Raw genomic sequence first — 24,065 nt, 5'->3', positions numbered from 1 at the left:
TGACCGAAAAGAGTGAGATCACAGATGCAAGCAGCAAAAATGAGGTTTTTTTTTTTTTTTTTTTTTAAAGGTTGGATGACTATACAACAAACAACTTCACTGACTTTAAAAAAACAAACAATTGGACAAAATGTATGCTGAATTTATTGTGGACTTGTGATCTAAAAACTGTCCAATGCATAGAATAGTTGGCAAAAAGTGTTTAGCAATTTGCTGAGAAAATACGTCATCACTAAGTTTCTCTCATTCTGTCAGGACGTCTCACCACTCTTGGCAGAACCGGTAGGGTTTGTTTCAATCAGCTGGTTCCTTTGCATTTCCACTGCTGTTAATAGACCACACGATTTCAGAAGCCTGGAGGTCAGAGCCGTCTGTCCCAGAAACTTAATGTCCTGCTTCATCAACCCGTCATTGTCCTATTGGCCTCACCTTGACTCATTTAAACGTCCTGTTATAGTGACCAAATGGCTGTCATTGTCTTGCTTGAAAATTTCAGCAAACCTGTAAGGAGCAGGAACGTCTCTCGGTCGGCAACCTTCATGTTGGTAAACTTAATTCATTGAGGATCGTAACGGTGGTGGACAAGTAGTTTCCAGTTTCTAATAGGCTTGTCATTGGTGGCTCCTGAACATAGCAGCCATTATTGTTTTATCTGACAGTTTTGGTCTTATGGTGAAAACCTGGCATACAAATGAGTGTTTCTACAGAACAATAATCCAAAACTGGTTTGTTAACAGAACTAGGCTAACGGTAAGATCCTGTTATAGCCCAAACCTCAACCCTATTGAAAATATTAAATGTATAAAAAGGTAAAGATCCAAAAAAGTTATGTAAATATTTGAGCTTTGTGTCGATTTTAATTGCATACATTAAACAAGAAGGGTTTAAATAAAATAAAGCCCAAAATGAATTGTATTCTCGTTGGTTCATGTTCACACTAGAACGGTAAACAAATGAGGAAAGTTGAGGTTAAATGTCATATCAAAAAGTTAGGCCGACATTCTGACGTAGGAAGTGGACGTCCTGTCATGTTTTATCTACACCACTGATACATGATGCTGCAATCGTCACTATTCAGTCAGTTCAGCCAAAAATAAGACACCAAGTTTTAGAAATCACAAACTTTGATTTACAGGGTATATACAGAATAACTGTATACACCTTGTGTTCTGCTAAAAACATTCACAGAAATAAACCACCTTTATTGTTTTTCATATTTATTTACATAACTCATATTTCCAAGGACCAACACTGTTCATCAAAATACGATGTACGTGTCGGACCCCATCTCGAACCCCAGTCCGTGACCTCAACTCATCGCAGTTACAGAAAAGGAGGAGAGAACGGCATGTAACGGCCAATCGGATTTCAGAATCTCTCCGCAGTCCTGCTGGCCACCGCTCTGATGTTACCGTAAACCTTTGAAGGTGGACTTCCTGTTGAGAGGTGGGGGAGGTTTTAAAGGTCATTTCCAGCATTTAAAGTTTTGATCTAAATGTTAAATGATCGGCTGCTTACCTAAAATCAGGTTACATATTGCTGTTCGGGCCATCTTGATATTCTGAAAAGAACCTAAAATGTGGATTTTCCTGTTGAAACACATTTAGAACAAAACTAAATACATGCATATTGTGAGGGAATCAAAGGTTCAACTGTGATGGGCGAAGCATGACTTGGGATCACATACGTCTCTGCCAGAACGATGCGAGTCTTTGTCACATTCTCAATGGTGAATTTCGTTTTTCCTCCTTTCCCTGCTATTCTTCCGATGGCCCTGGATAAGTGGTCGCCTTTCAAAGGTTTTACTGTGGAAAAAAAGAAAAAGTAAAACAACAAAAAGGTCAATCTGTTGCAAAGAAAAAAGGAGAACAAACAAGTGCAGAGTAGGAGAGCAGACAGAAGGCCTCGGGTTTCGCAATCTCACCGTCTGTGACATCAAAGCTTTCAAGGAAAAGCTCGTCTAATCTGATGAGCGCCATGGCATCCTGGGAAGAGGAAGGGCGACTATTACATCACTGGCAGGAATCCAGCGAGTTCAACGTCAACGACTCCATGGAGTCCTACAAACTTGAAATCACAACTTTCAAAGGTTTCGACTTCCCTAAAGGGACGATTATCGGCTAAACTCCAGCTAATCAATACTGAGGTTGTTCATCAGGTAGCATTTCGTGCACTGACTGCTGACTTTAAATAAAAGCACCTGTGCACTCACCTCAACCTGGAAGCCTAGGATGAATGCTTTGACGAAATCTGCCGCTTTCGTGAGGGCGCTGATTTCCTGCGTCTCTTTGCACGTCTGAAAAATAAAACACACGAAACAGACGAGGCTGTAAGCACTACGGGGGGAAAAAAAAGCCTTAAGAATAGTAACATGTCTGAACTTACTTTGATTTCTACGTTCCTGGTCTTGAGGTTAAATCGAACTTGAAGCTGCAGGTTCTCTACGATGGGAGTGAAAATCTTTAGCCAGTTCTCCTTCAGCGGGGTGTATCTGTGAGCTGGAACGGGGATCTTACGCATCTCATCTGGTCCCTGAATCACACACAGGAACACATATCCAAACAACGTCACCTTAAAATGCAAGTAAAAATCTGTGCCAAGTATATCTATACCTTCATTAACTCTCAAACATAATAGTTCTCATCTCATGACACACATAGATTTATGTTTTTTTAATCAATATTTTTTAAGTAAACATATGGTCGTTTTATTTGCATACACTTTCAAAGTAGTTTGACTTGAGACACAAAATGGCAAAATTATGTTTGGTTACCTGGCTGAAAGAGAATAATATGTTGGAGTAAAAGTAAGATTAAATGACAAATAATAATAATAAAAAAATATTAAAGAGATAATTATGAATCACAGAAAAGCGTGTCAGCAACGCCAAAATGGAAGACACCATAAAATAACTCAGAGTAGTGTCATGATAATAGCTACATTTATCAGAATGGTAAATAAATTCCTGCAATATTATGTCTATATAGCTATATATGGATATATGGTAAGACATACGTACTTAGATACAGTTTAGTGCAGGGGTGTCCAAAGTCGGTCCTGGAGGGTCGGCATCCTGCATGATTTAGTTCTCTCCCTGGGTTTACACACCTGCATCAAATGATGGCTCGTTAAAAGGCCTTGATGAGGAGGTTGTTACAACCACTAGGGAGAGAACTAAAACATGCAGGATGCCGGACCTAGAGGACCGACTTTGGACACCCCTGGTTTAGTGTTTTGTTTTTCACTCGGCTCGTTTGGCTGTTGACGCATCATTTTGAATTGCTCGTTTAAATATGTCATTGTTTCAATGTATCAGTTCTGTTAGAGACGTCATCACCCGAAGGAAGTCATTAGCGATATCGTTCGTAGTTTCTCCCAATAGGTCTGAAGAACAATGTGCGCATGCGCACGTTTTAAAGGGGAAGCACACACACCAACTTGTTAAAGTGCTGAAAACACAACAGTGCCTAAAAATTTACCTTTTTTTTTACATACATGTGATGGACGCAAATAGAGGTAATTACCCGTAATTTGTCTCCGGAGATCGGTGGAAACTGCGGCCGTTTAATGGCCACGCTCTCCTCTGTGTCCATGTCCACTCCGTCTTGCTCACGTTTACGTTTCTGATTCTTCTTTTTAGACTTCACCTTCGTAAATGCCTCTGCTCCATCTTTACTCTCCCCGGTCACTTCAGCGGCTACAGTAGGAGTTTTTTCGGTGTCCATTTCCACAGAAGGTGTTTTAAAATCCGGTTTTGCTCAGAAAACTGAGGCAGACTGTGGCCACAGAGGCATGAGGTGCGATGGAAAGACCCAAACAGCCGCGTCATCAGTGCCTATAGAGTTAAGAAATTCTTGAACACGTTTAGGATTTAAAATAAAACTCAGAATGTGTCACTAATAATTCAGTCTCATTTATCAATGTCCATTAGCCGACTTATGTATGCCCTTAAGCAGACGATGTTTACTTAATATATAAATATACAGTCAGGCACATCTCCAGACAGCAATAAGCTCTGTGGGAGGATCGTCGCTTTATTTTGTTTTGGCGTGGAGATATCCGTTTTTCAATAGATTCTCGACTCTTTTATAAAGTATTTTAAAAGATGTCCTCGCCCCTATCGAAGCCTCAGATCATCGCACACATTCAGAAGAGTCTGAACTACACGGTGTTCGACAGCAAATGGATTCCGTGCAGCGCCAAGTTTGTGTGCTTGGGGAACTTTGCCAGAGGAACAGGGGTGTTCCAAATTTATGAAGTTCAACACGGAGAGGCTCAGCTCATAAAAGAGGTAGTATCATCACTTATATTGGGCCTTTTTGGTTTTTAAAATCATCGTGTGAACGGGATATCCAAGAGATTTCAAGCGAGGGTTCTAGAACACTCTTGCTCGCTTGTAACCATGGTTACAGTCAGCCAGGCAGTTTGTAGACAGGTGGACAGTTCGTTGCAGAAACCAGGTGACACAGTGTGACTGCTATGTACTGCAAAAACGAGATAATAATAACTTAGTTAGGTAATTAATTATCTTTGGTTGTTAACATGCACATAATCAAGGTCAGGTGAACTTATGGTGTGTTGCTGAAATATTCCTATGCCTTGAATATTTCCTCCTATTTTGTCATGTTGGCAAACTTCGTTGTGTTTTATTGGGATTTTTAGTGGTAGATCGCTTCAGTTAGAAATTAAAATTCTTGAACTAAACTGCGGGTCTGGTACTATGTTTGTTGATTAGAAAGTGAACGCTGCTTCCAGTAATTTTCCCTGAATTGTACCAGCCCAAGAAAATATTCCCAATGCATGATGCTGCCATCACCATGCATTAGCATGGGGATGATGGTTACAATGCGCAGTGTTTTAATTTGGGTCGTGAAGTTACTGTTTGGTCTCGTCATGGGCAGATCACCAGTTGTCTTCCACATGTTTTCTATGCCCCTGATGGCCATGAATATTAAAAATAATTTTAAAAAAAAGCTCAGGATGAATGAATATTTTTCCAAGGCGCTGTACATTTGATTTGAATCTATTTGTCCCTTTGTTGGAGCTGAAGCATCACTTTACGCCCCCATGTTTCAGGTGGAGAAAGCTAAACCCATAAAGTGTGGGACGTTTGGAGCCTCCTCTCTTCAACAAAGACACATGGCAACCGGAGATTTTGATGGAAATCTCCACATATGGTACTACAACTGTCTATTTACACCAAACTGTAGGTTTACTTACAATTGTGCACTTTTGTTGTTGATGGGAAAGATGAGCAGTGGAAGTAAAAGTGTCGGCGTACGCAGTCTACTTTGTCTCTGTCATCCACAGGAATCTGGAAGCGCCCGATGTGCCGGTTTACACCACAAAGGCCCACAAAGAGATCGTGAACAGCATCGACGGGGTCGGTGGCCTTGGAATTGGCGACGGTGCCCCTGAGATCGTCACGGGAAGTAGAGATGGTAAGAACAGAAAAGCTTGATGCCGTTCTTATACAAAATGTTTTAGTCGCACCAAAATGGAGAGAATTACAAAACGAGACACAAATTTTTTCTTTTTATTTGTTTGGTGGGGTTTTTGGCTGGGTTTTGCAGGGACAGTAAAGGTGTGGGATCCCAGGCAGAAGGACTTACCTGTGGCCAACATGGAGCCTGTGGAAGGAGAGACCAAGAGGGACTGCTGGACTGTTGCCTTTGGTAACTAAAATATCACAGCGAGTCAAAATACAGATATCATTTGTAAGATTTTCATTTCTTTTCTGGACTTTTTCCTCAAAAGAAAATAATCAAAACTACAGTACTTTGAAAAAGTATTCATTTTGTCACGTTATAGTGATACACTTCAATATATTTTATAGGGAATTTACATGGGAACCAAAGTAGACTAGTACAGAGGAAGGAAAAGTTGAAATGATGTCTCGCTTGTTTTTAAAAATAACAATCAAAAAAGCTGTGGCAAGTATTCATATTTATTCTGACCCACTAAAGAAAAACATAGTCCAACCAAGTGGAATCAGAAATCACCTACACTTTTCAGATTTATAACAAAACGCTGCTTCGTGTTGCTCCATTTCATACAAATGTTTGTTGTGATTTCACAAAACAGTTCAAAATGTTATGAGTGCTTTTGAAGCCCATTGCTGAATTTACTAGTTTTTATAAATCAATTAAATATGCCTAATAGTTTGTGTTTTGCGCAAAAAAGTGGGAAAGTCCGATTTTACCACCATTTTCTTTTCTTTTTTTTGCATAAAAAGCCTCTTGAAATTAAGCAGTGAATAAAACGTCAGGAGAATATTAGTAATGTATGAAACTATGTTGTATCTTTTAACTTTATTTTCAACAATCTTCTGGAAATTTTAGGTATATCTATGCAGTGGACGATATGGACATAAAGTTTGATCACGATATTTTGTGGTAGTGTTGTAATAATGATAAAAGTGACGGTAAAAGCTAGCTATTGCATCTTTTTTTTTAGGTAACCATATGGTTGAACATGAATACAGCTCTTGGAAAACATTCCTATCTTCAGGACACCAATTACATAAAGAAGTGTAATTTGTATAATTGAACTGCAAATCATAACTCCATTTAATCATGTTTCAAATGTATTGATGGTTTCGCTGAACAAGTATTGGGGAAAACATTAAACCTAACAATCAGCACAATGTGGACAGTTTTTTTGGGGGACTTTTATACATCATTAAATGGACAATTTATGATTTTGTTTGTGATGAACAAAATCGCTTACAAACAATAAGCGATACGATAAATGCCCGCCCCTGATCTAGTGTAACGTTTTTCAGGTCACGCCTTCAACGATCAGGACCGATGTGTGTGTGCCGGCTACGACAATGGCGACATTAAACTCTTCGACCTGCGGAACATGTCTCTACGATGGGAAACCAACATTAAAAACGGGGTGAGGTGAAAACCCGCGTCCAAATTCCTTATGAGGAATTGTGGTGGATAGATTTTTTTTAATACATTTTTTAAAGTCCTAACTTTAAAAAAATTCCATTATTCACTCCCTCTTGAATCTAGATGCGCCGATGATTGCTGTCTTGGTGTGGAGCCTGCTACATTTTTCTTTTTCCTCTCCCACTCTGAGCAGGTATGCTGTGTGGAGTTTGACAGGAAGGACATCAACATGAACAAACTGGTGGCCACCTCACTGGAAGGAAAATTCCACGTCTTCGACACGAGGACTCAGCACCCCACCAAGGGCTTTGCCTCCATTTCCGAAAAGGTGATTACAGAGGGCGGAGCGGGAAACTTCTGGGAAGGGGGGAATATAATTTTTTTTTTAAAAAGATTATTGTTCTTATTATTATCCCTTCAGTTGGAAAGAAGAACTAGGGCTGCGTGTCAATTTGAGCGTCTTCACGGCTGGAAGCATTTTTTGGGGGTCGTGTTTGTCTAACTTCCTCTGCGGCTTTTTGTCGCGGGCCTAAGTAGACACAGGGCTGGAGAAGAGCGGTGGCCTTTTTGGTGGGGAAATGTGGGGGGAAAATAAACTCGGCATACAGCACATCTTAACGGAGCTGGAAGCGTCGGCAGTCTGAGCTCTGGGAATATTTCACAAAGGTGTAGCAGAATGTCTGGAAGCATGAGGTTCCATCTTTTTGGACAACTTGGCCCTGTCACGATTACAAATCCTGCTGGACAATAAAATCTCCCAGTAATTGTTATAACAAACAGTAATATTATTGTTTTAAAGACTATTTTCAAGTAATAATAATGATAATAAAATAATAATGCAAGTTCACCCTCTCAAGACCAATGCATTTTAATTTTGTAAAACATGTTCCAGTATTCTAATATATACTGGAATATACTTTAAATATCCAAAATAAAACGCAGCCAACAAAAACGATGAATACAATGAAAATACATTTTTAAAAATACAACTGAAACCATAAGCGAAATGGATTACGATGTCTCCAACAAAATTGTCCTTCAAAAAATGTGAATAGCCAGAATGGAAATTATTGAGCTCCTTTAATTTTTCATGTGATTAATTAATGAATTGCTTACTGCGACAGGCATAGGTAGAAGAAAACATCTGCAAGCCAAATACTAGTCAGAAATGAGAAAATGTGATCATTATATATATTTTTAAAAGTCCAAAGATATTTAAAATTCAACACATTTTAGTTTAAACTGTTTCATCCAATGTGATAAATCACCATCACCAGCATGATTACTGTTTGACCCAGAAATTTTCAACAATTTTTTAAAGCTTTTTCTTTTTTCTTTTTCTTAATAAAATTATCGATGTTTCTTTTTTTTTTCCCTTAGGCTCACAAAGCAACCATCTGGCAGGTGAGGCATTTGCCCCAGAACAGAGACATCTTTATGACTGCAGGGGGAGCAGGAAACCTACACCTGTGGAAGTAGTGAGTAATCGGACATGAATCACTTTGAGCTGCAGAACCTGTTTTTTTTTGTTTTGTTTGTTTTTAACTTTTTCACTTCTGCTGTTCTGAAAATGTTCACATGTCTGAGCAAAAGTCGTCACACCCTGTTAACTTTCTCACATCAGAGCGACAAACTCCAATGTACTGATGCGCTACATTAACACTGAATGTTATAAAGTGGAATGAAAACGATGCATCATTTCAAATTTTTTTCCCCCAAATTAGAATCTGAAAAGTGCGGCATACATAATTCTGCCACTTAGGGTGGGGCTTTTTGAAGATTTTTTTTTTTTTCCCCTACCAATGAAACTTCTTTCGTTTACATAGTGATGATGTCATCAAGCCTCGAGCCACCATTTTGTTTGCCAAGTGTCTTTTACAACTTCTGAACTTTGAATTCAGGTCAACTCTACAACGGAGTTATCAGTCAGGCTGCGTTTTTTTTATTTTTTTTTTTATCATGAGAAAGTGGTAATGTTAGAAGAATAAAGTAATACATTTCTGAGAACTCCCAACACACAAAAAAAATCTTAAAACGAGGAATGGTGAACATCTTCTAAAGTTCCACTTCGGTATCAGTTTTCAAAAAGGATTTTTATTATCAGTAGCAGGAGTTTGAAATTATTGTTTATTTCGAGGAAAAAAAAGAAAAAATAGACTGAACTTCTCAAGTGAGATCACGATAATGCCAGAAGCTTTTCTCTCATTAAAACAACTTTATTCCCATAGTTTTCAAATGTTCTTCTGGTAAAATTGTGTCTTTATTCTGTTAACGTTATGGCTGCATTCTTGTAATTAAACAAAAATTCTTGTAGCCTTGGTGGCCCTGACACTCCGTCGTAAAGCTCAGAGAAGATTGTAATAAAAGCCACTTTTTGAAAACATTTTCTATTAGTGTTTCTTAGTGTCTATGTAATGTCACCGTAAACCCAACTGTTAACTTACAAAGTCTATAGATAGTTATGATCCAACACATAACATTTCAATATAATACACTGTTTTCTGTTCTCATGTGAAAAAACAGTAAAAATAAAAAAGTTTTATATTTTACTTAGTATTAAATGCCTTTTTTTTTTTTCTCCCCAAATCCCATCTCCAGTGAGTACCCCGCACAGCGAAGCAAGAAGGACTCTGACGGAGCGGATGTGGGCGTCGCCGGGTCGGTTAACCTCTTGCAGAACGCCACTCTGTCCACTCAGCCAATCGCCAGCCTGGACTGGAGCCCCGACAAGCAGGGCCTCTGCGTGTGTTCGGGTTTCGACCAGACCGTCCGCGTGCTCATCGTCACCAAACTCAACGTGGCATAACGGAAGCTGCCGGGAAGAGCAAGAAGGAGCGTTTCCATCCATCCGCCGGTTTTGGGAATCGGATACGTTTAGATGTGCAGACAATTCAAATATCTGAATTCAAATAGAGGGTGAAGAAATTACTTATACACCTGCATGTCAAGGTGAAGATTTATTCTCGCTAAAATTCCTGTCTTTCATCCAGCGATCCATGTACATTTTGTTACAGTTCTGTGTTCTAACATGACTTTTTTTTTTTAACAATGAAAACTCTTTCTAGATTAAAAGTGTTCTTTAAAAAAAAAAAGAGAGAGATTTACCTATATCCTCTGTGCAGCGTGACAAAAATATGACATCTCAATTAAATAAAAACGTCTTCATAAACACAAAGAACGAGAGAGCCTGAGAGGGAAACGCTGCTCAGATCCAGCATTTGAATCTGAAGAAGTCCTGCAGATCCGGGTCGTCCTCCTGTCTGTCGTTGATTTTCGCGTAGATGCTCTTCAGCAGCGACGTCTTTGACTTTTCGTCCAGAATGTCGATGTACTTCTCTATGACGCCTGCGAACAGAGCCGCAGATGGCACTTCAGAAGTCGTCGCTTGCACATAGATTGACATTTGAGTTTAAAACACATTCGTATTTTACTCAGATTTAATGAGGAAACCAACACAAGCATTGCTGTCCAAGAAAATACACTGAGGTCAAAATGTTAAAAAAAAAAAAAAAAAAGGCTACGGGATTATGAATATTTCTGCTAGTCTCTGTACATCATCTACAATTTCTTCAGCTTTCTTCCATGCCTAACTATCAGACCTAGCGGTCTGGACCTACTTAGCCCCATGACTTTGCCATATGCGACCAGGCTGGGGCCCAGCTGCGGGTGGTCAAACAGCTGCTGTGACATCAGCAGGCGGACGATCTCCCCGGTGATGAAGGCGTCGTCGAAGCTCTGCTCGGCCACGTCCTTCAGAGGGAACCCGCAGTACACGTCCAGCGCAGCCTCCGGGTCCGAGGGCTCCACCAGCTTCACGAGCTCAATGTACGCATCGTGGATCTGTCGTCCAAAATATCAGCTTAGACTTGTGGGTTAGAAATAACATTGTGTTAGGGGGGGGGTCTGACATTTCTACAGCCAACGTGTGTGTGTGTAGGAACCCTGACACCAGAATGACACCGTAGGGCGGGGATGTAATCTTATCTTGAAACCAGTACAAGCTGCACTGCGAAAGCTTCGAGGGAATGCCCAAAACAAACACTTCACACAACAACTGACCCCCGGCGCCATGGCGATGACCTCTTTGTAGAAGTGCTTCGCCTGATCCTGGGTGTCTGCAGAGCGTGAGAAGGCCCGAGCCAGACCGAGCCGCGATACATGAGACCTGGGATTCAATGGGCCCGACGCGCTGGCTGTGTTTTCTACTGGAGGGACTACACACATAATGACACCGAGTTACAGATTAGGTTTCACTGGGACAAACACATAAAAGTCAATTATTTTATTTATATATCTAATGAGTTACTGCATAAAAAACAGTGAAATTGTGTTTTAAAAAATATTTTTAATATTTTTTTATTTTTTTAAGTTAATCAAGGAAACGTGTTTCATGCATTTCTGAGATCATCACTGTAACTTCCCAGCTCTTTTGGGTGGACTCCTCTTATATGATTCATATATAATCCCTCTGGTTTTAAGATTATGCCGAGAAGAAGAAGGGCCTTAACTTTACTTGACGTACCCTCTGCAGTCTCAACAGTCTCGGGACCAGAATCCTGTTCAGGCTTGCTAGCAGGGAGCTTTGCTTTAGTATCGTCGCTGCCTGGTGTAGCTGCTGTATCTGGTTTAACAGCTGCACCACATCTCCCCCTACAGGAGGAAAAGTGTAATGCAAGTCACGAAACAAAAATAAATAAATAAATAAAAATCCTTTATGGAAAGCTGCATTGAAACGCAAGAAACAGTTCTCTTCATTGTGATGATGGTGCAGATTTTTTGTGAAATCAAACTTTGAACTGGTATAACTGATACATTTATGTTGCCTACATAACATAAATGTACCTTAAAAGGCTAATTTTGCAGAGTGGTCACAGCTTATGAATAAAGATGAATTAGACTAAACGTACAAAACTTCACATTTATTGGAACCCCTGGAAAAGATGAGTAAACGTCCTTCCAACGATTTTATCATTTATTGGAGCAATATAACCTCACACTGAGCCTCTGATATTGACATTTTTCAAAATCACACGACATAATTATCGGTACCAATTGAAAGACCAAGTCACAATTTATTATAATTTTCTTTATTTATTTATTTGGACAGACACCACCAGAATTTGATTAAATTATTTTCAACCTTTGCGTAAGCAGGAAATCATTTATAACAGGAACATAAATTATTTATACATTCATATTGAGAGGTAGCTAAAAGTGTGGCATGCACAAACTACAAACACCTACATGAAAAAATAAAGTCATAACTTACTTGACTGGAGGAATTCTAGCTGGAGGCTGAAGCACCTTCCCTCCTCTAACGGGGGCTGCAGGGGCAGCCGGCGGAGGTCTGGACACAGGGGCCCGTCCCTGAATCGGACCTCCTCTGCCCAGCTTGGGGTCCCTGACTGGCAAGGTCTTGAGAGCTGGAGCTTGGGCTGGTTGAGGGCCCTCCTGCGCGGCTGCCTTCTTGTTTTTAACCTCCAGGTGCTGCTGCCACCACTTCTGTTCTACGCAGATAGAACATTTACTTTGAGCTACAGCAAGTGTAGCATCCAGTCAATTTGAGAAGAAAAGAACTGATGGTTATAAGTGATGATTTATTAAAGTCATCTGTGTCATCAACCAATGTAAGAGTTAGACAAGAACAAATAACTGTGGCTACAGTCGTTTTCACCATATGTTGTTATGCATGGCCTATTACATAAGTACAGTGCTTTTCATTCAGATTTTTCCATAAACACTTCAAATTACTCAAACCCAGTTACCAACAGACATGAAGCTAAAACTGAGTTGCTTTTTGTTCTTATTTTTCTGTTTTGCTGTTAACCTTCTCTGTGTATTTTGGTGAACCTTTTCATCTAGGACAGCGTTCTGTTTCCATAGCTACGTTCACAAGAAAGTGACCAAAAACATTCCTCAGTGGCAGCTATAATAAACACAGGTAACTTTACTCAGTTGTCCTTTACAGCAAGTGTTAAAGCTACAGTATGTAACATTTATAAAATATATATTTTACATATTTATTGAAACTGCGACTATGTCTTCTCAGTATGGTATGAGAAAGATAATCTGTGAAAATTCGAGCTCCTCGGCCCTCTCCCAGTGCCCCCCAGTCCTAACTACAAACAACCAATCAGAGCCAGGAGGCGGGTCTTAGCGCTGTCAATCACAAAAGTTTTAGGTTGAGAGCAGTGGATTTCTTCACACAACAACAGTAGCTCACAATGGAGGTGGAAGAAGTTGATCTTTTCACAGGTTACCTGTCTCATGAACTGTCACAATTACATACATATATGTTTATAAAAGTTACATACTGTAGCTTTATTCTGTGGAATCTTAGCCGTACTGTCTGTGATTTATTTCTCCTAAAGGTGGGAGGTATGGACTCACTGCCCAGCGGTTCAGGTGGATCTCCACTCAGAGGTTTGTCTTCCAGCTCGATGCTGGCCTGGAAGCTGAGGCGGGCGTCGCTCAGGACCTCATTTGACCTGTCTGAGTTTGGGTTGCTGTCATACTGAGCCAGCTGGGCCACTCCGAGGTGACACAGAGCTCGGCTGTCCCGCGGAGAGGTGATCACCGCCAGCTGGCATGTCTGCGTTGGGTGGGAGGAAACGTCACGTCAGAGCTCTGGTGACCATTAACCATCGATACATGAGAAATCCTAGAGTTCTGAACTCTTACTCTCTCCTGCATGTCCAGTAGCTCCTGGCAAGGAGAGATGGTGGTCAGGCGGATGAGAGCGGTGAGGGCCTGGCACCTCTTCGCCACCAGGGCCTGCGTGTCGACGGCCGCCTTCGCCTGCTGCTCGCCCTGCTGGATCAGTCTCTGCAGCAGGGCGAAGTGAGCATCCAGCAGCACCCACTCCAGCTGCCTGCTCGCCTCGCTGCGACACACAAACTGACTCACGCTCCGGGCAGCCAGCGCCGCTACGCTGAAGTATTTCAGAACAAGGGCAGAAAAAGACTTTTTTTTTTTCTTATTTATTGTTCATAGCACAAACTTCAATGAATTTTGTTTGGGAAGCTATATGATAGACCAAAACCAAGTACATTACAACTATGAAGAGATAGAAAAAAATATTCATCATCTTCGACTTGTATTTTTTTTATTTTTTACAAATTTAAATCTGAACAGTGTGGAGTGCATGTGAATTGAGCCTCCTAAGAGAGTGATTAAGGGTTGATGTCAGGCTGCATCAGCGTCTACTGTTTTGTGAAAGAAAGCAAAAATATATTCAAACTACATTGCCGCCTACATTGAACACAAAATGCTACCAAGTACTTTTTCATAAAAAGTCAACATGTAGCTTCAGTCACCAAGGCAGACGGTAAATTACTGAGTCATCAGAAATCAAAAGTGCAGCCCGCAGATGTCAGAGGTTCTAAAAATAAAACCTCTGACATCTGCAGCAGATGCCACAAAACTGTGTGCAGGAGTTGCACCGAGCAAAGAGAGGCAATCTGCTCCAGCTGCGGGTTGTAAATAATTGTATTAACCTGATTGTAAGTAGTGTAGACACACTGCAAAAACACAAAAGGTTAGCAAGTGTTTCCGGTCTAGTTCCTAGTGTTGATATCTTGAAATGAAACAAAACTAACTTACAAGTAACTTTTCAGGAAGATGGAGGAGCTTGTTTTAAGTGAATAATTCCTTCATATTGAAGAAGTGCTAATTAAATGTGAAATAATCTACCAGTGGAGCTAGGAGTTTTTCCATCAATATTAAAGAATTATTTATTTAAAACACATCCTGCAAAAAAAAAAAAGAAAAAAAAAGTTACTTGTAAGTTAGTTCTCTCTTATTCCAAATGTTATTTGCCAAAAATAGACCAAAAATACTCAGTGATAAGCAGTTGTAGTACGCTGACAACATGCTGGTTAAAACAGCAAGAAGATGGCAGGTGACCATGGCAACCGGTGACACTAAAGGCCTAAACTTTGTAGAACCATGCCTCATCTTCTCCTGTCTATTGACAGGTTGCAAATCTACAGACTGAAAGGATAAAGTGGGCCGAATACAAAAGCACAATACATTGCTTTGTCTTGTATTTGCTAAAAAAAAAAAAAAAGTTAAATAACCATAATTATCCACAACTTTATGTTGATCTACAGCATAAAAACAATACGACATGTGGAAAAGCTCACATGCAGAGCGCTGCTCAGAGTGTCTCCGTACGTCAACCTACATGTGGTACACCTGCTCAGGAGTCATGGACTTCTCAGACAACGTGGCCTTCTGCTGCAGCTGCCCCAGGGTGAGAAGTCCTCGCAGAAACTGTGGATTCAGGCTGGACAGAGGGTCGAATGGATCCTGGTTCTCCTGACTGCAGAGGAAGTCGGGAAGCAAGAATTACACGTGGAATTTACAAAAAAAAAGAAAAAAAAAAAAAAGAAAAACTTCCTATTCCCCCTCCCGCAGGCCCGAACAGAACATCCTGATACATTACACATGCTGTCATGACCTCACACTTTTCCCTCTCTCACTCGAAAGCATCCACCTCCGCCACACACTCAAACAAAACACACAATTAACGAACCTCTCGCTGCAGCGTTGGCTGACAAAGTGCTCCAGTCCCTGATGTAAGAACAGTGCAGCCTCCTTCTCCGTGCCCTTGTCGGCTTTCTGCTCCTGCTGCAGCAGAGCCAGCCCTGTAAAGAATCTGAAAAAAACAAAAAAAACAAATCAATGCTGAAGGCAAGTGGAAATTTTAGACGTAGCACTTTCTAAAAGTATTCGGGCTGAAATGTTTAATTTAGATGGTGATTCGACTTCCAGAAGCAAAACAACATATGGAGCACAGTCATTATCACAATTTATGTGTGCGGACAATTTGTAGACGACTATATTTCAAGTCGTCTTGATATAGTGCCAGTTGGGTCTTTCATTGTCTTTGATGCCCATGTTCGAAATAGAGCTTAGTAATCTAGATGTTAGAGCTCCAGGAGAATGCTGTTTGTTACTGCGGTTACTCTGTTTTCTTTTGGGGTTTTTTTCTCTTTCTGCAGGTGTAGAGGCAGACTCATCGGGTGTTTGCTCGTGTTCTCTCGATGCTCTCGAAAAGAGAACGATGCGGTCATCGCGATGAAGGAAAGGAAGGAAAAAGTGAGGAAAATATGGCTTAATTGCAACATTGTTATTGAAACGATCGACATTGATGTTGTATTTTCCAGTTTCCAGCTCCTAAGACGTTATCCATTCTCTGACCCTTAAGTTTCTTTCATGAAATCTACACTTTCCTTCTGTATCTATATGTGTGAGCTTCAAACCTGCTCTTACACACACACACACACACGCACACACACATGATCCCATACGTGAACGTGTGAGCTGACCTGAGTGTGGGGTTCAGCGGGCGCAGCGCCAGCCCGGTCTGGACGTGCTGCAGAGCCTCTTTGCTTCTCCCCTGCAGCAGCAGGAGTCTCCCTATGTGGAGGCTGAACTCCCAGCTGTCCGGGCTCAGGGTCCAGGCGTCCAGGTACTTCATGAGGGATCGATACATGTAGCTCTCCTCGTCTTGCATCACTATGTTGCGATCCTGCAACAACAATCTCCCAAGTCATTTATAGACTGCCATTAAGATCACAGAAAAAGGTAGAGAGGAGGAGTTGGAATGGGAATATTTGGACAGTGGTTGAACTAGTTAAAGGGGCAGTGCTGTGTTTTCCAGGCCCTTTGTGCCATTTCATAGAACAAAAAAGTAACTGTGTTAATTTTAGTTTTAAAACAAAAAAAAGCTATTTATATGAATTATAACTTAAAAGAAATTTGACTTTGTAATTTAAAGCCTTGAAATTGGGCCTCCATCGCTTTAAGAACTCCTGCTCTTTCTGAAGCGCCACCTTCAGGAAACCATCACAACATCACTCCTCTGTTAATCCTTACGTAACATTTTAACCAGCATTGCACTGAGAAGTAGCTCCTATAATGAGCTAAGCAGGTGTTTGCTAATTGCTACTGGCTAGTCTGAAGGAGCCGAATTGGGAGTTGTGAGAAAGGGCAGCTCTGTGAGGCAGAAACTCAGAAGATTGGAAAGTGCAGCTCTGAAGAGGAGCTGCGCCTAGAAAGGTAGGGCTAGGTCCACCCAGGCGTTTTGCACAGCTGAACGGTTGCCAGGGGAGATGAAAGGATTTTTAAAACATGCATGAAATATTCAAAGTGACACTCCAGGTATGATTCTGATGAGGGAATAACATCAAAACATAATGAGAAGCTCAAACAAGTCGATTTTACATAATACTGCCTCTTTAAAATAACAACAAAAAGGAAGTTGTGCAGGTACATTTGAGAAGTTGCTGCAGCAACAAAAATGACTTTAATGTGTAGACCAGTAAAAATACAATATCAACGTCTATACATTCTGGCGAAATCTGTAAAAAACTCAAAACGCATTTCGGTTCTCATATCTCAGGTTTCACACTCTGAGCTACAAGAAGAGTGATTTGTATCCGTGTTTTTCTCATTTTGTTCCTTCTAACGTGTTACCGCGGCAACACCTAATGATTTTTAGAGTTGTAAAAGTGAGACGGTGTTTACCTTGGCAGCATGCTTGGACAGCCAGAGGTAAAGGGTCTGCACATAGTCTGACTTGCTGAACTGTCCCTGATCTTTCAGCTGGTGATACTCCTTATCCAAGGCCTGCAGCTGGTTCTCCACGGAGGGCATGCCATGGAAGCCATGCAGTTTACACACAGCCAGGATGTCGTCCTGATGGGCCGAAGACTTGGCCTCACTTATTTCATCTTTGTCCTTATCAGCCTTAGACGAAATGAAAAAAACAGAAGAAGAGTAAATCATGTTTGTCTGCTGATATATGGCTCAGCACAAAGAATTGATTCATGAGATTGAGCTTCATAGCACAATTAAAACTTAAACAATTGATCAGGCATGGACTAAATGGTAGCAGTTTAAGATCTAAATAACACTGTTTTATGTTTAAAAAAAAATAATAATAATCCAAATAAATACCTTTTTCGGAGAGCCGTAAACCTGGGTTGTGTTGTGGTGCTCCTCCAAAACGAGACCCAGCAGAAAGTGGAGTTTGGCATTTTTGGGACTGAGGGCGATAGCTGATGCACAGTAAGCAGCCGCCTCATCCAGACGGTGCAGCAGAGTGTCCACGTTCTCACTCCTCAACCGCTCGCCTGCAGAAAGGGTTAAAAAAACAAACAAACAAAAAAATTATGCTAACGTGCTTTCTACATCTAACAAAATTAAAAGTGTGATGTATTTTCTTCTAATTCTATATGAGCCTCTTGAGTCAGTACTTCTGGGCCACTTAGTGCCCATAAGTACTGCCATTGGAGCCTGAATTAGAACCGATTTTCAAGTATTTCCACTGATTCTCAATTGGATTTGGGTCCTCAGTAGACTTTTTCAATTCAATTTGTGTGTATTTCTAAAAAAGAAAAAAGAAAGGTATATGATTTTATTCTCTATAGTATTCCCCTGATAATATCATAGTAAACCTTGTGACTTCAGTTTTGAAATCTCTTGCCATATTTGGGAACATACTGTAGTATATAAGCTTACAGAATACGACGCATAAACACATTTTAACGTTGCATATTTAATGTGTTTAAGTAGCATGACACAGCCTTTTTGTTTTGTAGCAATACGACCCCGGTGGGGTTAAACTGAGCATCTCTTTAAGCCACTCAGCCTCTTAAAAACACAAAGCTGCTGCTGCTGCTTACGCTTTAAGAGGTCTGTGTCTCTCTTCCTCTCTCTCGCTGAATCTGCTGCTATTTCTCTGCTCAGTTTCAGCGACTCATATTCGGTCATCTGGGATCAGCATAAAATGTCGCTTCTGTGAGTCATCAAACAATTAACGAGGCGAACATAGCTGGAGAAGAAAAAAAAAAAAGAAAAGGATCCCGAGCAGTAACTAGAGTCCCTGGCACATTAGACGAAAGAGGACGTCTCGGAGGCGACCACAAATGGGCCCATTTGCATGTATTTTTTAATAGCTGCGGCTGAGACGACCTGAGCGAGGGCTCGAGTGTGTGAACCCGGCCAGTAAAACGGGAGGTTTTAGTGCAGCTTCTGTAAATCTATTCTGTCTCTGATGGGCTTTTCCGTCGAGATTAAACTGCAGAAATTATTCTTGCTACATAAACGTAAAAACATACTGTGGAATATTGGAGAATATTTTATGTCCTTTCTGCTGCATTTGCATTTATTGAGGTGAGAAAGTAAAAAAAAGAAAAAAGAAAAAACTGAGTTTAACAGGTGTTTAAATTAATCTGTTCCAGCCACAGTGTGACATAGATCTGATTGATTGACACCCAACATTGATCCCAACATTGGTATTTACAACATATACCTTGCAGCCCTGTCTTTGTCTTTACCTTTGTGACTAGACTGTTATCTGATCCCAGGTAGGTGGGGCAGGTGTATTTTGTAATCGTGTTTTGAAATATACACCCTGTTATTCCTATTATTATTTTAATAAATGAAAAAAATCCTGCATTTCAAATACATGTTAGTGTGTTTTTTTATTCTCACGGTCAAGAACTGTAATCAGGCAGTCAATAAGGGATCAGTAATTTAAAATATCACTGAATGTGCCATGAATTTACTGTGAAAACCTAAGATTCAACTTAAATAACACAATTCCTATAAAACACATGTAAATGTAGCATTTTCAATCATTTATACTTTTTGTTTATCATAGTTTTCACATTTTTATTTAGTAATCCAGAGCAAGATAAGAGAACATCCTACTCAGGCAGGGCACATCATCTAAATCAGGTAAGAAAACAAGAAAATACAAGGTGAGGAAAAAATATTTATCCCTTTGTCAGATTTTTTTTTATTTTGTTGCAGTTAAACTTTTCAGGCCATCAAAGCCTACCCAAACCAACCTGGTCACAAGCACCAGGTGACTGAGTTTCCATGTCATAGAAAGCTCAGCTAAATTTCAGACAAGCCTGGTGACTGACAGACCTGTAGAATCAAGAAAAATCTACACAAGTAGGACCTTAAGCAAAACGTACCTGCTTTGAGCAGGTGTTCCCTGTGGTGTTTCAGATGCTCCTCAGCCAGAGCACACAGGTTATCCACAGTGTTCTCCTCTTGTGCCATTTGGAGGTTTTTCTCCCAGTTACGCACCTGTAGAAAACAAACGACGCAGGCTAAGCCGTCAACGCTAAAAACCAAGCAGAGTTACACAAGGAACCGATGATGGTGACTTTGATCCAGCATGTGGACGTAAGGAATGTGGTACAGGTCATCTATAAAAATCACAAACTTTGTGATTTTTATAGATGACTTTTATTTGTGGGGACAGTTTAGGGATGACCACTTCCTGTTCTATTACGACTATTGGTGCACAAAGCAGGGTCAAAGCAGCGGACAGGCCATCTTTAGGATGAATCAGACACTGCCAACCTCGCCTTCCTGTCCAGCGTCAGTGTCTGACCTCACAAATGGGTGAATGGTTAAATCATTCAAGCAGTAAAACTCCAGACTATAAACATACATTTTAGTGAAATCTGTGGAGTGTAAACAAGAAAGCAAGAGATAATTACCGTACAAACATGCTTTGTCTCTATCTCCAAACCTGCAGGTATTGCAAAGTGCTCCATATACCACTTGGTCACTATGACATCCTGGAAGAGCAGACACTGATTTTAGTAATGTTGAAGACTGACAAAAACATCACGGCAGATTCAAACATTTAAAGACATCAACAACTCAGTTCAGAACCACACACAGCAAATGTTGCGTTAGCATTGAGAAGCTGTCAGAGCAACTCTGACTTGTAAATAAAGGATGAGCAAGAGTCAAGGTCAACAACAACCGCTGAACTCTGCTTCGTCTTTCATCTTAACCTTTGCATCCAGCTCCCCGGTGGGTTTGTGTGGACAGTCCAGGACGTGCGACCCGAGCTCTGACAGCTGCATCACGCTGTCACATCCTATCAAGGCAACATAAAAACATAAAAGGAAAAAATAAACCACAGAAGCTGGAAGTTGTAGACACAACTCTAGGGGTGTGTGTAAACCTTTTACTTAAGAACTGTACAGAATTAACTTGCGTCAGTATAAGTAACCGGGTGCTACGCGTTTAGTTAAGTAATAATATCCCTTTCATTAGTGCAACATAATCTTTGCCTACACTACCACCAGGAACATAATATGATAGGTTGGGTGAAGAGGAGAAGTTAGAGAGAGCACCTAGCACATCAACAATGCCGTTATTCAAGCACCTGTAACAAGTAGAGCTTCTCTCCAGAGTGGAATAAGAACATCAATCTTTAAGGATCCAAGAAGTGACGGTGAATACTTTCTTTAGCATATTTACTGTTTCTAAAAGTCCCTAGTGTGAAGTTCTTCTTTACTGTTGCTCAAACCATATTCAGCCACATGTTTAAATAAATCTTTTTATGGAATTTGAGGCTTCAAAGTTGTACCTCGGTAATGAAAGAAGCAGTGAATCGGAGCTGCTGACATTGTTTTGTCAAGGTCCAGTTCAGAGACCTTCCAGCCATCTCCCAGAACGGAACCGGTAAACGGGTCGACCTTTGACCGTCGGGCCAGCATCTCGATGTAAGGTCTTGAGAAGATGCTCTTCGGGTCACTGCAAAGTAGTGTGACAATCACAAGTAAGTATTGATATTGATATCACTGGAGTCAGTTTTTACGGTGGCCTAGACTAAGAGGATTCACCTCCATGGTCAGTACTTTCTAGCTTGATTGGAAGCTACCAGTCCCAACACACACAGACCAGACAAAGCAATTATTGAGATATTTTGGCCTCAGTAACAAGATGAAATGTTTGGATGAGTCAAGATGAGGCTTTTAGACTCTAGAACATTAGGCCATCGGCATAGCACAAAAAAGTTTTTTCTTTGACGTAACAATAATTCTTGGCAATAATTGAAAGCCCTGTTTGTTTCCACTTAGTGGTGCTACATTTGTAACAAAAATTATTTTGTGGCTGAGTTGAGTATTTGGGTTTTGCTGGATTTTGAGGAAAATCCTCTTTATCAAAGTAAAACTGCTTTTGGTGACCTTAGTGAGATGGTGTGGCAGAACATCTCTCACTGGAAAAAACAAGGCGAAAATCTAAAATGAATTAAACTCCTGCTTATAAAATTCAGGTACATTTTAAGTTGTGTTATCATTTCTCCTTGACAAAAAAAACCAGTTAAAATAGTCAAAAATGAATAAAAACATATTGTAACTGTTGTTTGTCTAGTAGTAATATTAGCAATATCTGTTTCTCATCCCCTGTACCTGCTTTGAAGTTTTTTTTAGCTGCTTTGTCGCAAAGATAAACAAAATCAACCTCTTTATTTGTTTACCAACTATAAAAATAATGTAGACATCGTTTTTATCATGTGAAATAGCATTTAATTTGCATTATTCAATATTATTTTGAATATGTCTTTTTTTATCTCGTTAACTTGGTGCCCTCCGGGGCCCCCTGGTGGTGTGGGGGACCTATTAAGTTGCTTAGCTCACTTTTGCACTGACAGCAAATGAAGCACTTGTTTGTGAAAATTTTCTGAGTGAATGAAACTCATATCTGACTCAGGTCTCACCTCTGGTGGACAGACACGGGTCTGTACAGAGCGCTGAGGGACACGGGGCATTCATATTCCACCTGATGCTTCCCCTCAGAGAAGGTCACAGCCACGGGAATCAGCTCCCGCGTCACACACACTGTGTACGCCTGCAAAAGTGAGACGGCCATTATTTAATGATAAACGCAGCAGAGCCTCATGAAACTTTAATGGCCCTAACAAAGTACACTCAGAAATGTAGTTTATGTCTTGTTATTTATTAATGGGGAGCAACTTCAAGAGGAGGGAGACTTTAAATTGAACTGATTTTTTTTAAAGTATGATTTAGGGGTTCATAAGGTAAATGGCAGAAATTTGAAAACAAATATACTGACTGCACATTAGATATTGAACGATCTACAAAAACACTTTTGTACCTGCGTAACACTGCCATCTGCTGAGCAGACAGAGATCTCCACCAAGGTATCTCCAAAATGTAGTAAGACAGTTTGAGAGTCACTATCACCATTTACTGCAACTTTAATAAGGCTGTCTGGAACCTTGGTTTGAACTGTCACTAAATTACAATAAAATGGGACAAAACCTGCAGGAAAATAAACCAGGACAGTTAGTTTTACAGTGAAATAGAAATAAATAAACAAATAATAATAATATTCACTCATTTTAGTTATTTAATGAGTGAATCTGGAAACATTAAAATGAAGGAACATACAGCAGGTCTGATGAGAATAATAAAGTTTCTACTCACTGCTGTATTCGTACACTTTGGTAGCAAAAGCTGGGTGAAGTGGTATATCCTCTTCCAGAGACAGTTCACTGAGCTCCGCGACCTTTGCTGACAGCTTAGTGATGTCCAAACTGTATTTCTTCACTGTCCCATCTTCGGCAACCACTTCAATTTCCACTCTGTTTATCCCCTCCTTCAGTGCAACAGTGCTGGAACGATCACCAGTCAGCTGCAACAAAAGAAACCCCAAAACTAAAGTAGAAAGAATTGTCTTTAAGAATAATAGTGGTGATAATAATAATAATGATAAATGAATTGAAGTTTGTTTAGAAAGTAACACTCACAATGCTGTATGATGCTCCACAATCACTGGTGCTCAGGCCCAGAGTCATTTCGTTGACACTGCTCTCCACTGTCACTTTGTAGTCTGTAACCTGTGGTGAGAAGGCTGGCTGGAGCTTCCCAACAGAGATAGTGAGCTTCTCCAAATCACAGTTGTCCATGGCTCAAGCCTTTCTCTGTCTATGAGGACTGTAACGACGGCAAAAACTATGGCTCTTCTCTTTTGCACATAATGACGTTCCTGGTTGCCAAGGCAACCGCAGCACCTCTGTCAGGTTTACCATATATATCTTCTTCGAAAATGAACGTCTTCTTTTACTCACCTTGCCGTCTTTTTTTCTTGAATAAGATTCTTGAAGGAAATCTTATAAATAAATGTAATGTAATTACTAAAGTTAGCCAAATGGCTAAATGCTTTAGAGTGGCTGGAAAACGCGACGCAAGAATACAGCTGATAAGTCTAATAATACCTACTTATGCTAATATAAATAACGTACAGTTGCAAAAAAAAAAAAAAAAAAAAAAAAAAAAAAAAAAAAAAAAAAAAAAAAAGTGTAAAGCAGCGAAC

At 40.3% G+C, this 24,065-nt stretch overlaps 3 protein-coding genes across 4 annotated transcripts; 1 reads left to right on the top strand and 2 right to left on the bottom strand.

The window, feature by feature from the left end:
• Nucleotides 1-1,200: 1,200 nt before the first annotated feature.
• Nucleotides 1,201-3,825, bottom strand: pno1 (partner of NOB1 homolog). Its single transcript, XM_008428862.2, has 7 exons — nucleotides 3,525-3,825; nucleotides 2,386-2,532; nucleotides 2,213-2,296; nucleotides 1,925-1,985; nucleotides 1,688-1,805; nucleotides 1,519-1,589; nucleotides 1,201-1,436 (listed from the first exon to the last, which is right to left on the bottom strand). The coding sequence occupies exons 1-7, from the start codon at nucleotides 3,723-3,725 to the stop codon at nucleotides 1,369-1,371; spliced, it is 750 nt and encodes a 249-aa protein (XP_008427084.1). The 5' UTR covers nucleotides 3,726-3,825; the 3' UTR covers nucleotides 1,201-1,368.
• Nucleotides 3,826-4,018: 193 nt separating this feature from the next.
• dnaaf10 (dynein axonemal assembly factor 10) lies at nucleotides 4,019-9,991 on the top strand. 2 transcript variants are annotated; one of them, XM_008428860.2, is made up of 8 exons: nucleotides 4,019-4,291; nucleotides 5,077-5,206; nucleotides 5,286-5,441; nucleotides 5,574-5,675; nucleotides 6,785-6,900; nucleotides 7,093-7,227; nucleotides 8,280-8,377; nucleotides 9,498-9,991. In XM_008428860.2, exons 1-8 carry the CDS (start codon nucleotides 4,106-4,108, stop codon nucleotides 9,703-9,705), a joined length of 1,131 nt encoding a protein of 376 aa, XP_008427082.1. In that variant the 5' UTR covers nucleotides 4,019-4,105; the 3' UTR covers nucleotides 9,706-9,991. The 2 variants fall into 2 exon arrangements, with proteins under 2 accessions (XP_008427082.1, XP_008427083.1); XM_008428861.2 differs by having other exon boundaries at nucleotides 4,020-4,291; nucleotides 5,077-5,177; nucleotides 5,311-5,441.
• On the bottom strand, nucleotides 9,844-24,015 carry LOC103476471 (uncharacterized). Its single transcript, XM_008428859.1, has 20 exons — nucleotides 23,500-24,015; nucleotides 23,177-23,384; nucleotides 22,845-23,011; nucleotides 22,447-22,577; nucleotides 21,313-21,479; nucleotides 20,732-20,817; nucleotides 20,429-20,509; nucleotides 19,895-20,009; nucleotides 17,865-18,040; nucleotides 17,433-17,654; nucleotides 16,232-16,434; nucleotides 15,436-15,558; nucleotides 15,085-15,222; nucleotides 13,581-13,830; nucleotides 13,290-13,491; nucleotides 12,169-12,406; nucleotides 11,422-11,549; nucleotides 10,959-11,113; nucleotides 10,517-10,739; nucleotides 9,844-10,244 (listed from the first exon to the last, which is right to left on the bottom strand). The coding sequence occupies exons 1-20, from the start codon at nucleotides 23,656-23,658 to the stop codon at nucleotides 10,105-10,107; spliced, it is 3,312 nt and encodes a 1,103-aa protein (XP_008427081.1). The 5' UTR covers nucleotides 23,659-24,015; the 3' UTR covers nucleotides 9,844-10,104.
• Nucleotides 24,016-24,065: the final 50 nt, after the last annotated feature.

Source organism: Poecilia reticulata, linkage group LG15 (genome assembly GCF_000633615.1).
Source record: "Poecilia reticulata strain Guanapo linkage group LG15, Guppy_female_1.0+MT, whole genome shotgun sequence".
NCBI lineage: Eukaryota > Metazoa > Chordata > Actinopteri > Cyprinodontiformes > Poeciliidae > Poecilia > Poecilia reticulata.
Note: the sequence above shows the minus strand (reverse complement) of the source record. Positions and strands in the feature narration are given on the sequence as shown.

Bases quoted from the DNA above. Each gene is read 5' to 3' on its own strand.
- pno1 (XM_008428862.2), bottom strand. From the start codon at position 3,725: ATGGACACCGAAAAAACTCCTACTGTAGCCGCTGAAGTGACCGGGGAG. The intron at 1,986-2,212 runs GTGAGTGCACAG...TCCTCTTCCCAG, and splicing joins TCCTAGGCTTCCAGGTTGAG to GATGCCATGGCGCTCATCAG. The intron at 1,590-1,687 runs GTATGTGATCCC...GTGTTTCAACAG, and splicing joins CGCATCGTTCTGGCAGAGAC to GAAAATCCACATTTTAGGTT.
- dnaaf10 (XM_008428860.2), top strand. From the start codon at position 4,106: ATGTCCTCGCCCCTATCGAAGCCTCAGATCATCGCACACATTCAGAAG. The intron at 5,442-5,573 runs GTAAGAACAGAA...TGGGTTTTGCAG, and splicing joins CGTCACGGGAAGTAGAGATG to GGACAGTAAAGGTGTGGGAT. The intron at 6,901-7,092 runs GTGAGGTGAAAA...CACTCTGAGCAG, and splicing joins AAACCAACATTAAAAACGGG to GTATGCTGTGTGGAGTTTGA.
- LOC103476471 (XM_008428859.1), bottom strand. From the start codon at position 23,658: ATGGACAACTGTGATTTGGAGAAGCTCACTATCTCTGTTGGGAAGCTC. The intron at 20,818-21,312 runs GTACAACTTTGA...TTGCCTTGATAG, and splicing joins CTGCTTCTTTCATTACCGAG to GATGTGACAGCGTGATGCAG. The intron at 16,435-17,432 runs GTAAACACCGTC...TTGTTGTTGCAG, and splicing joins TGTCCAAGCATGCTGCCAAG to GATCGCAACATAGTGATGCA.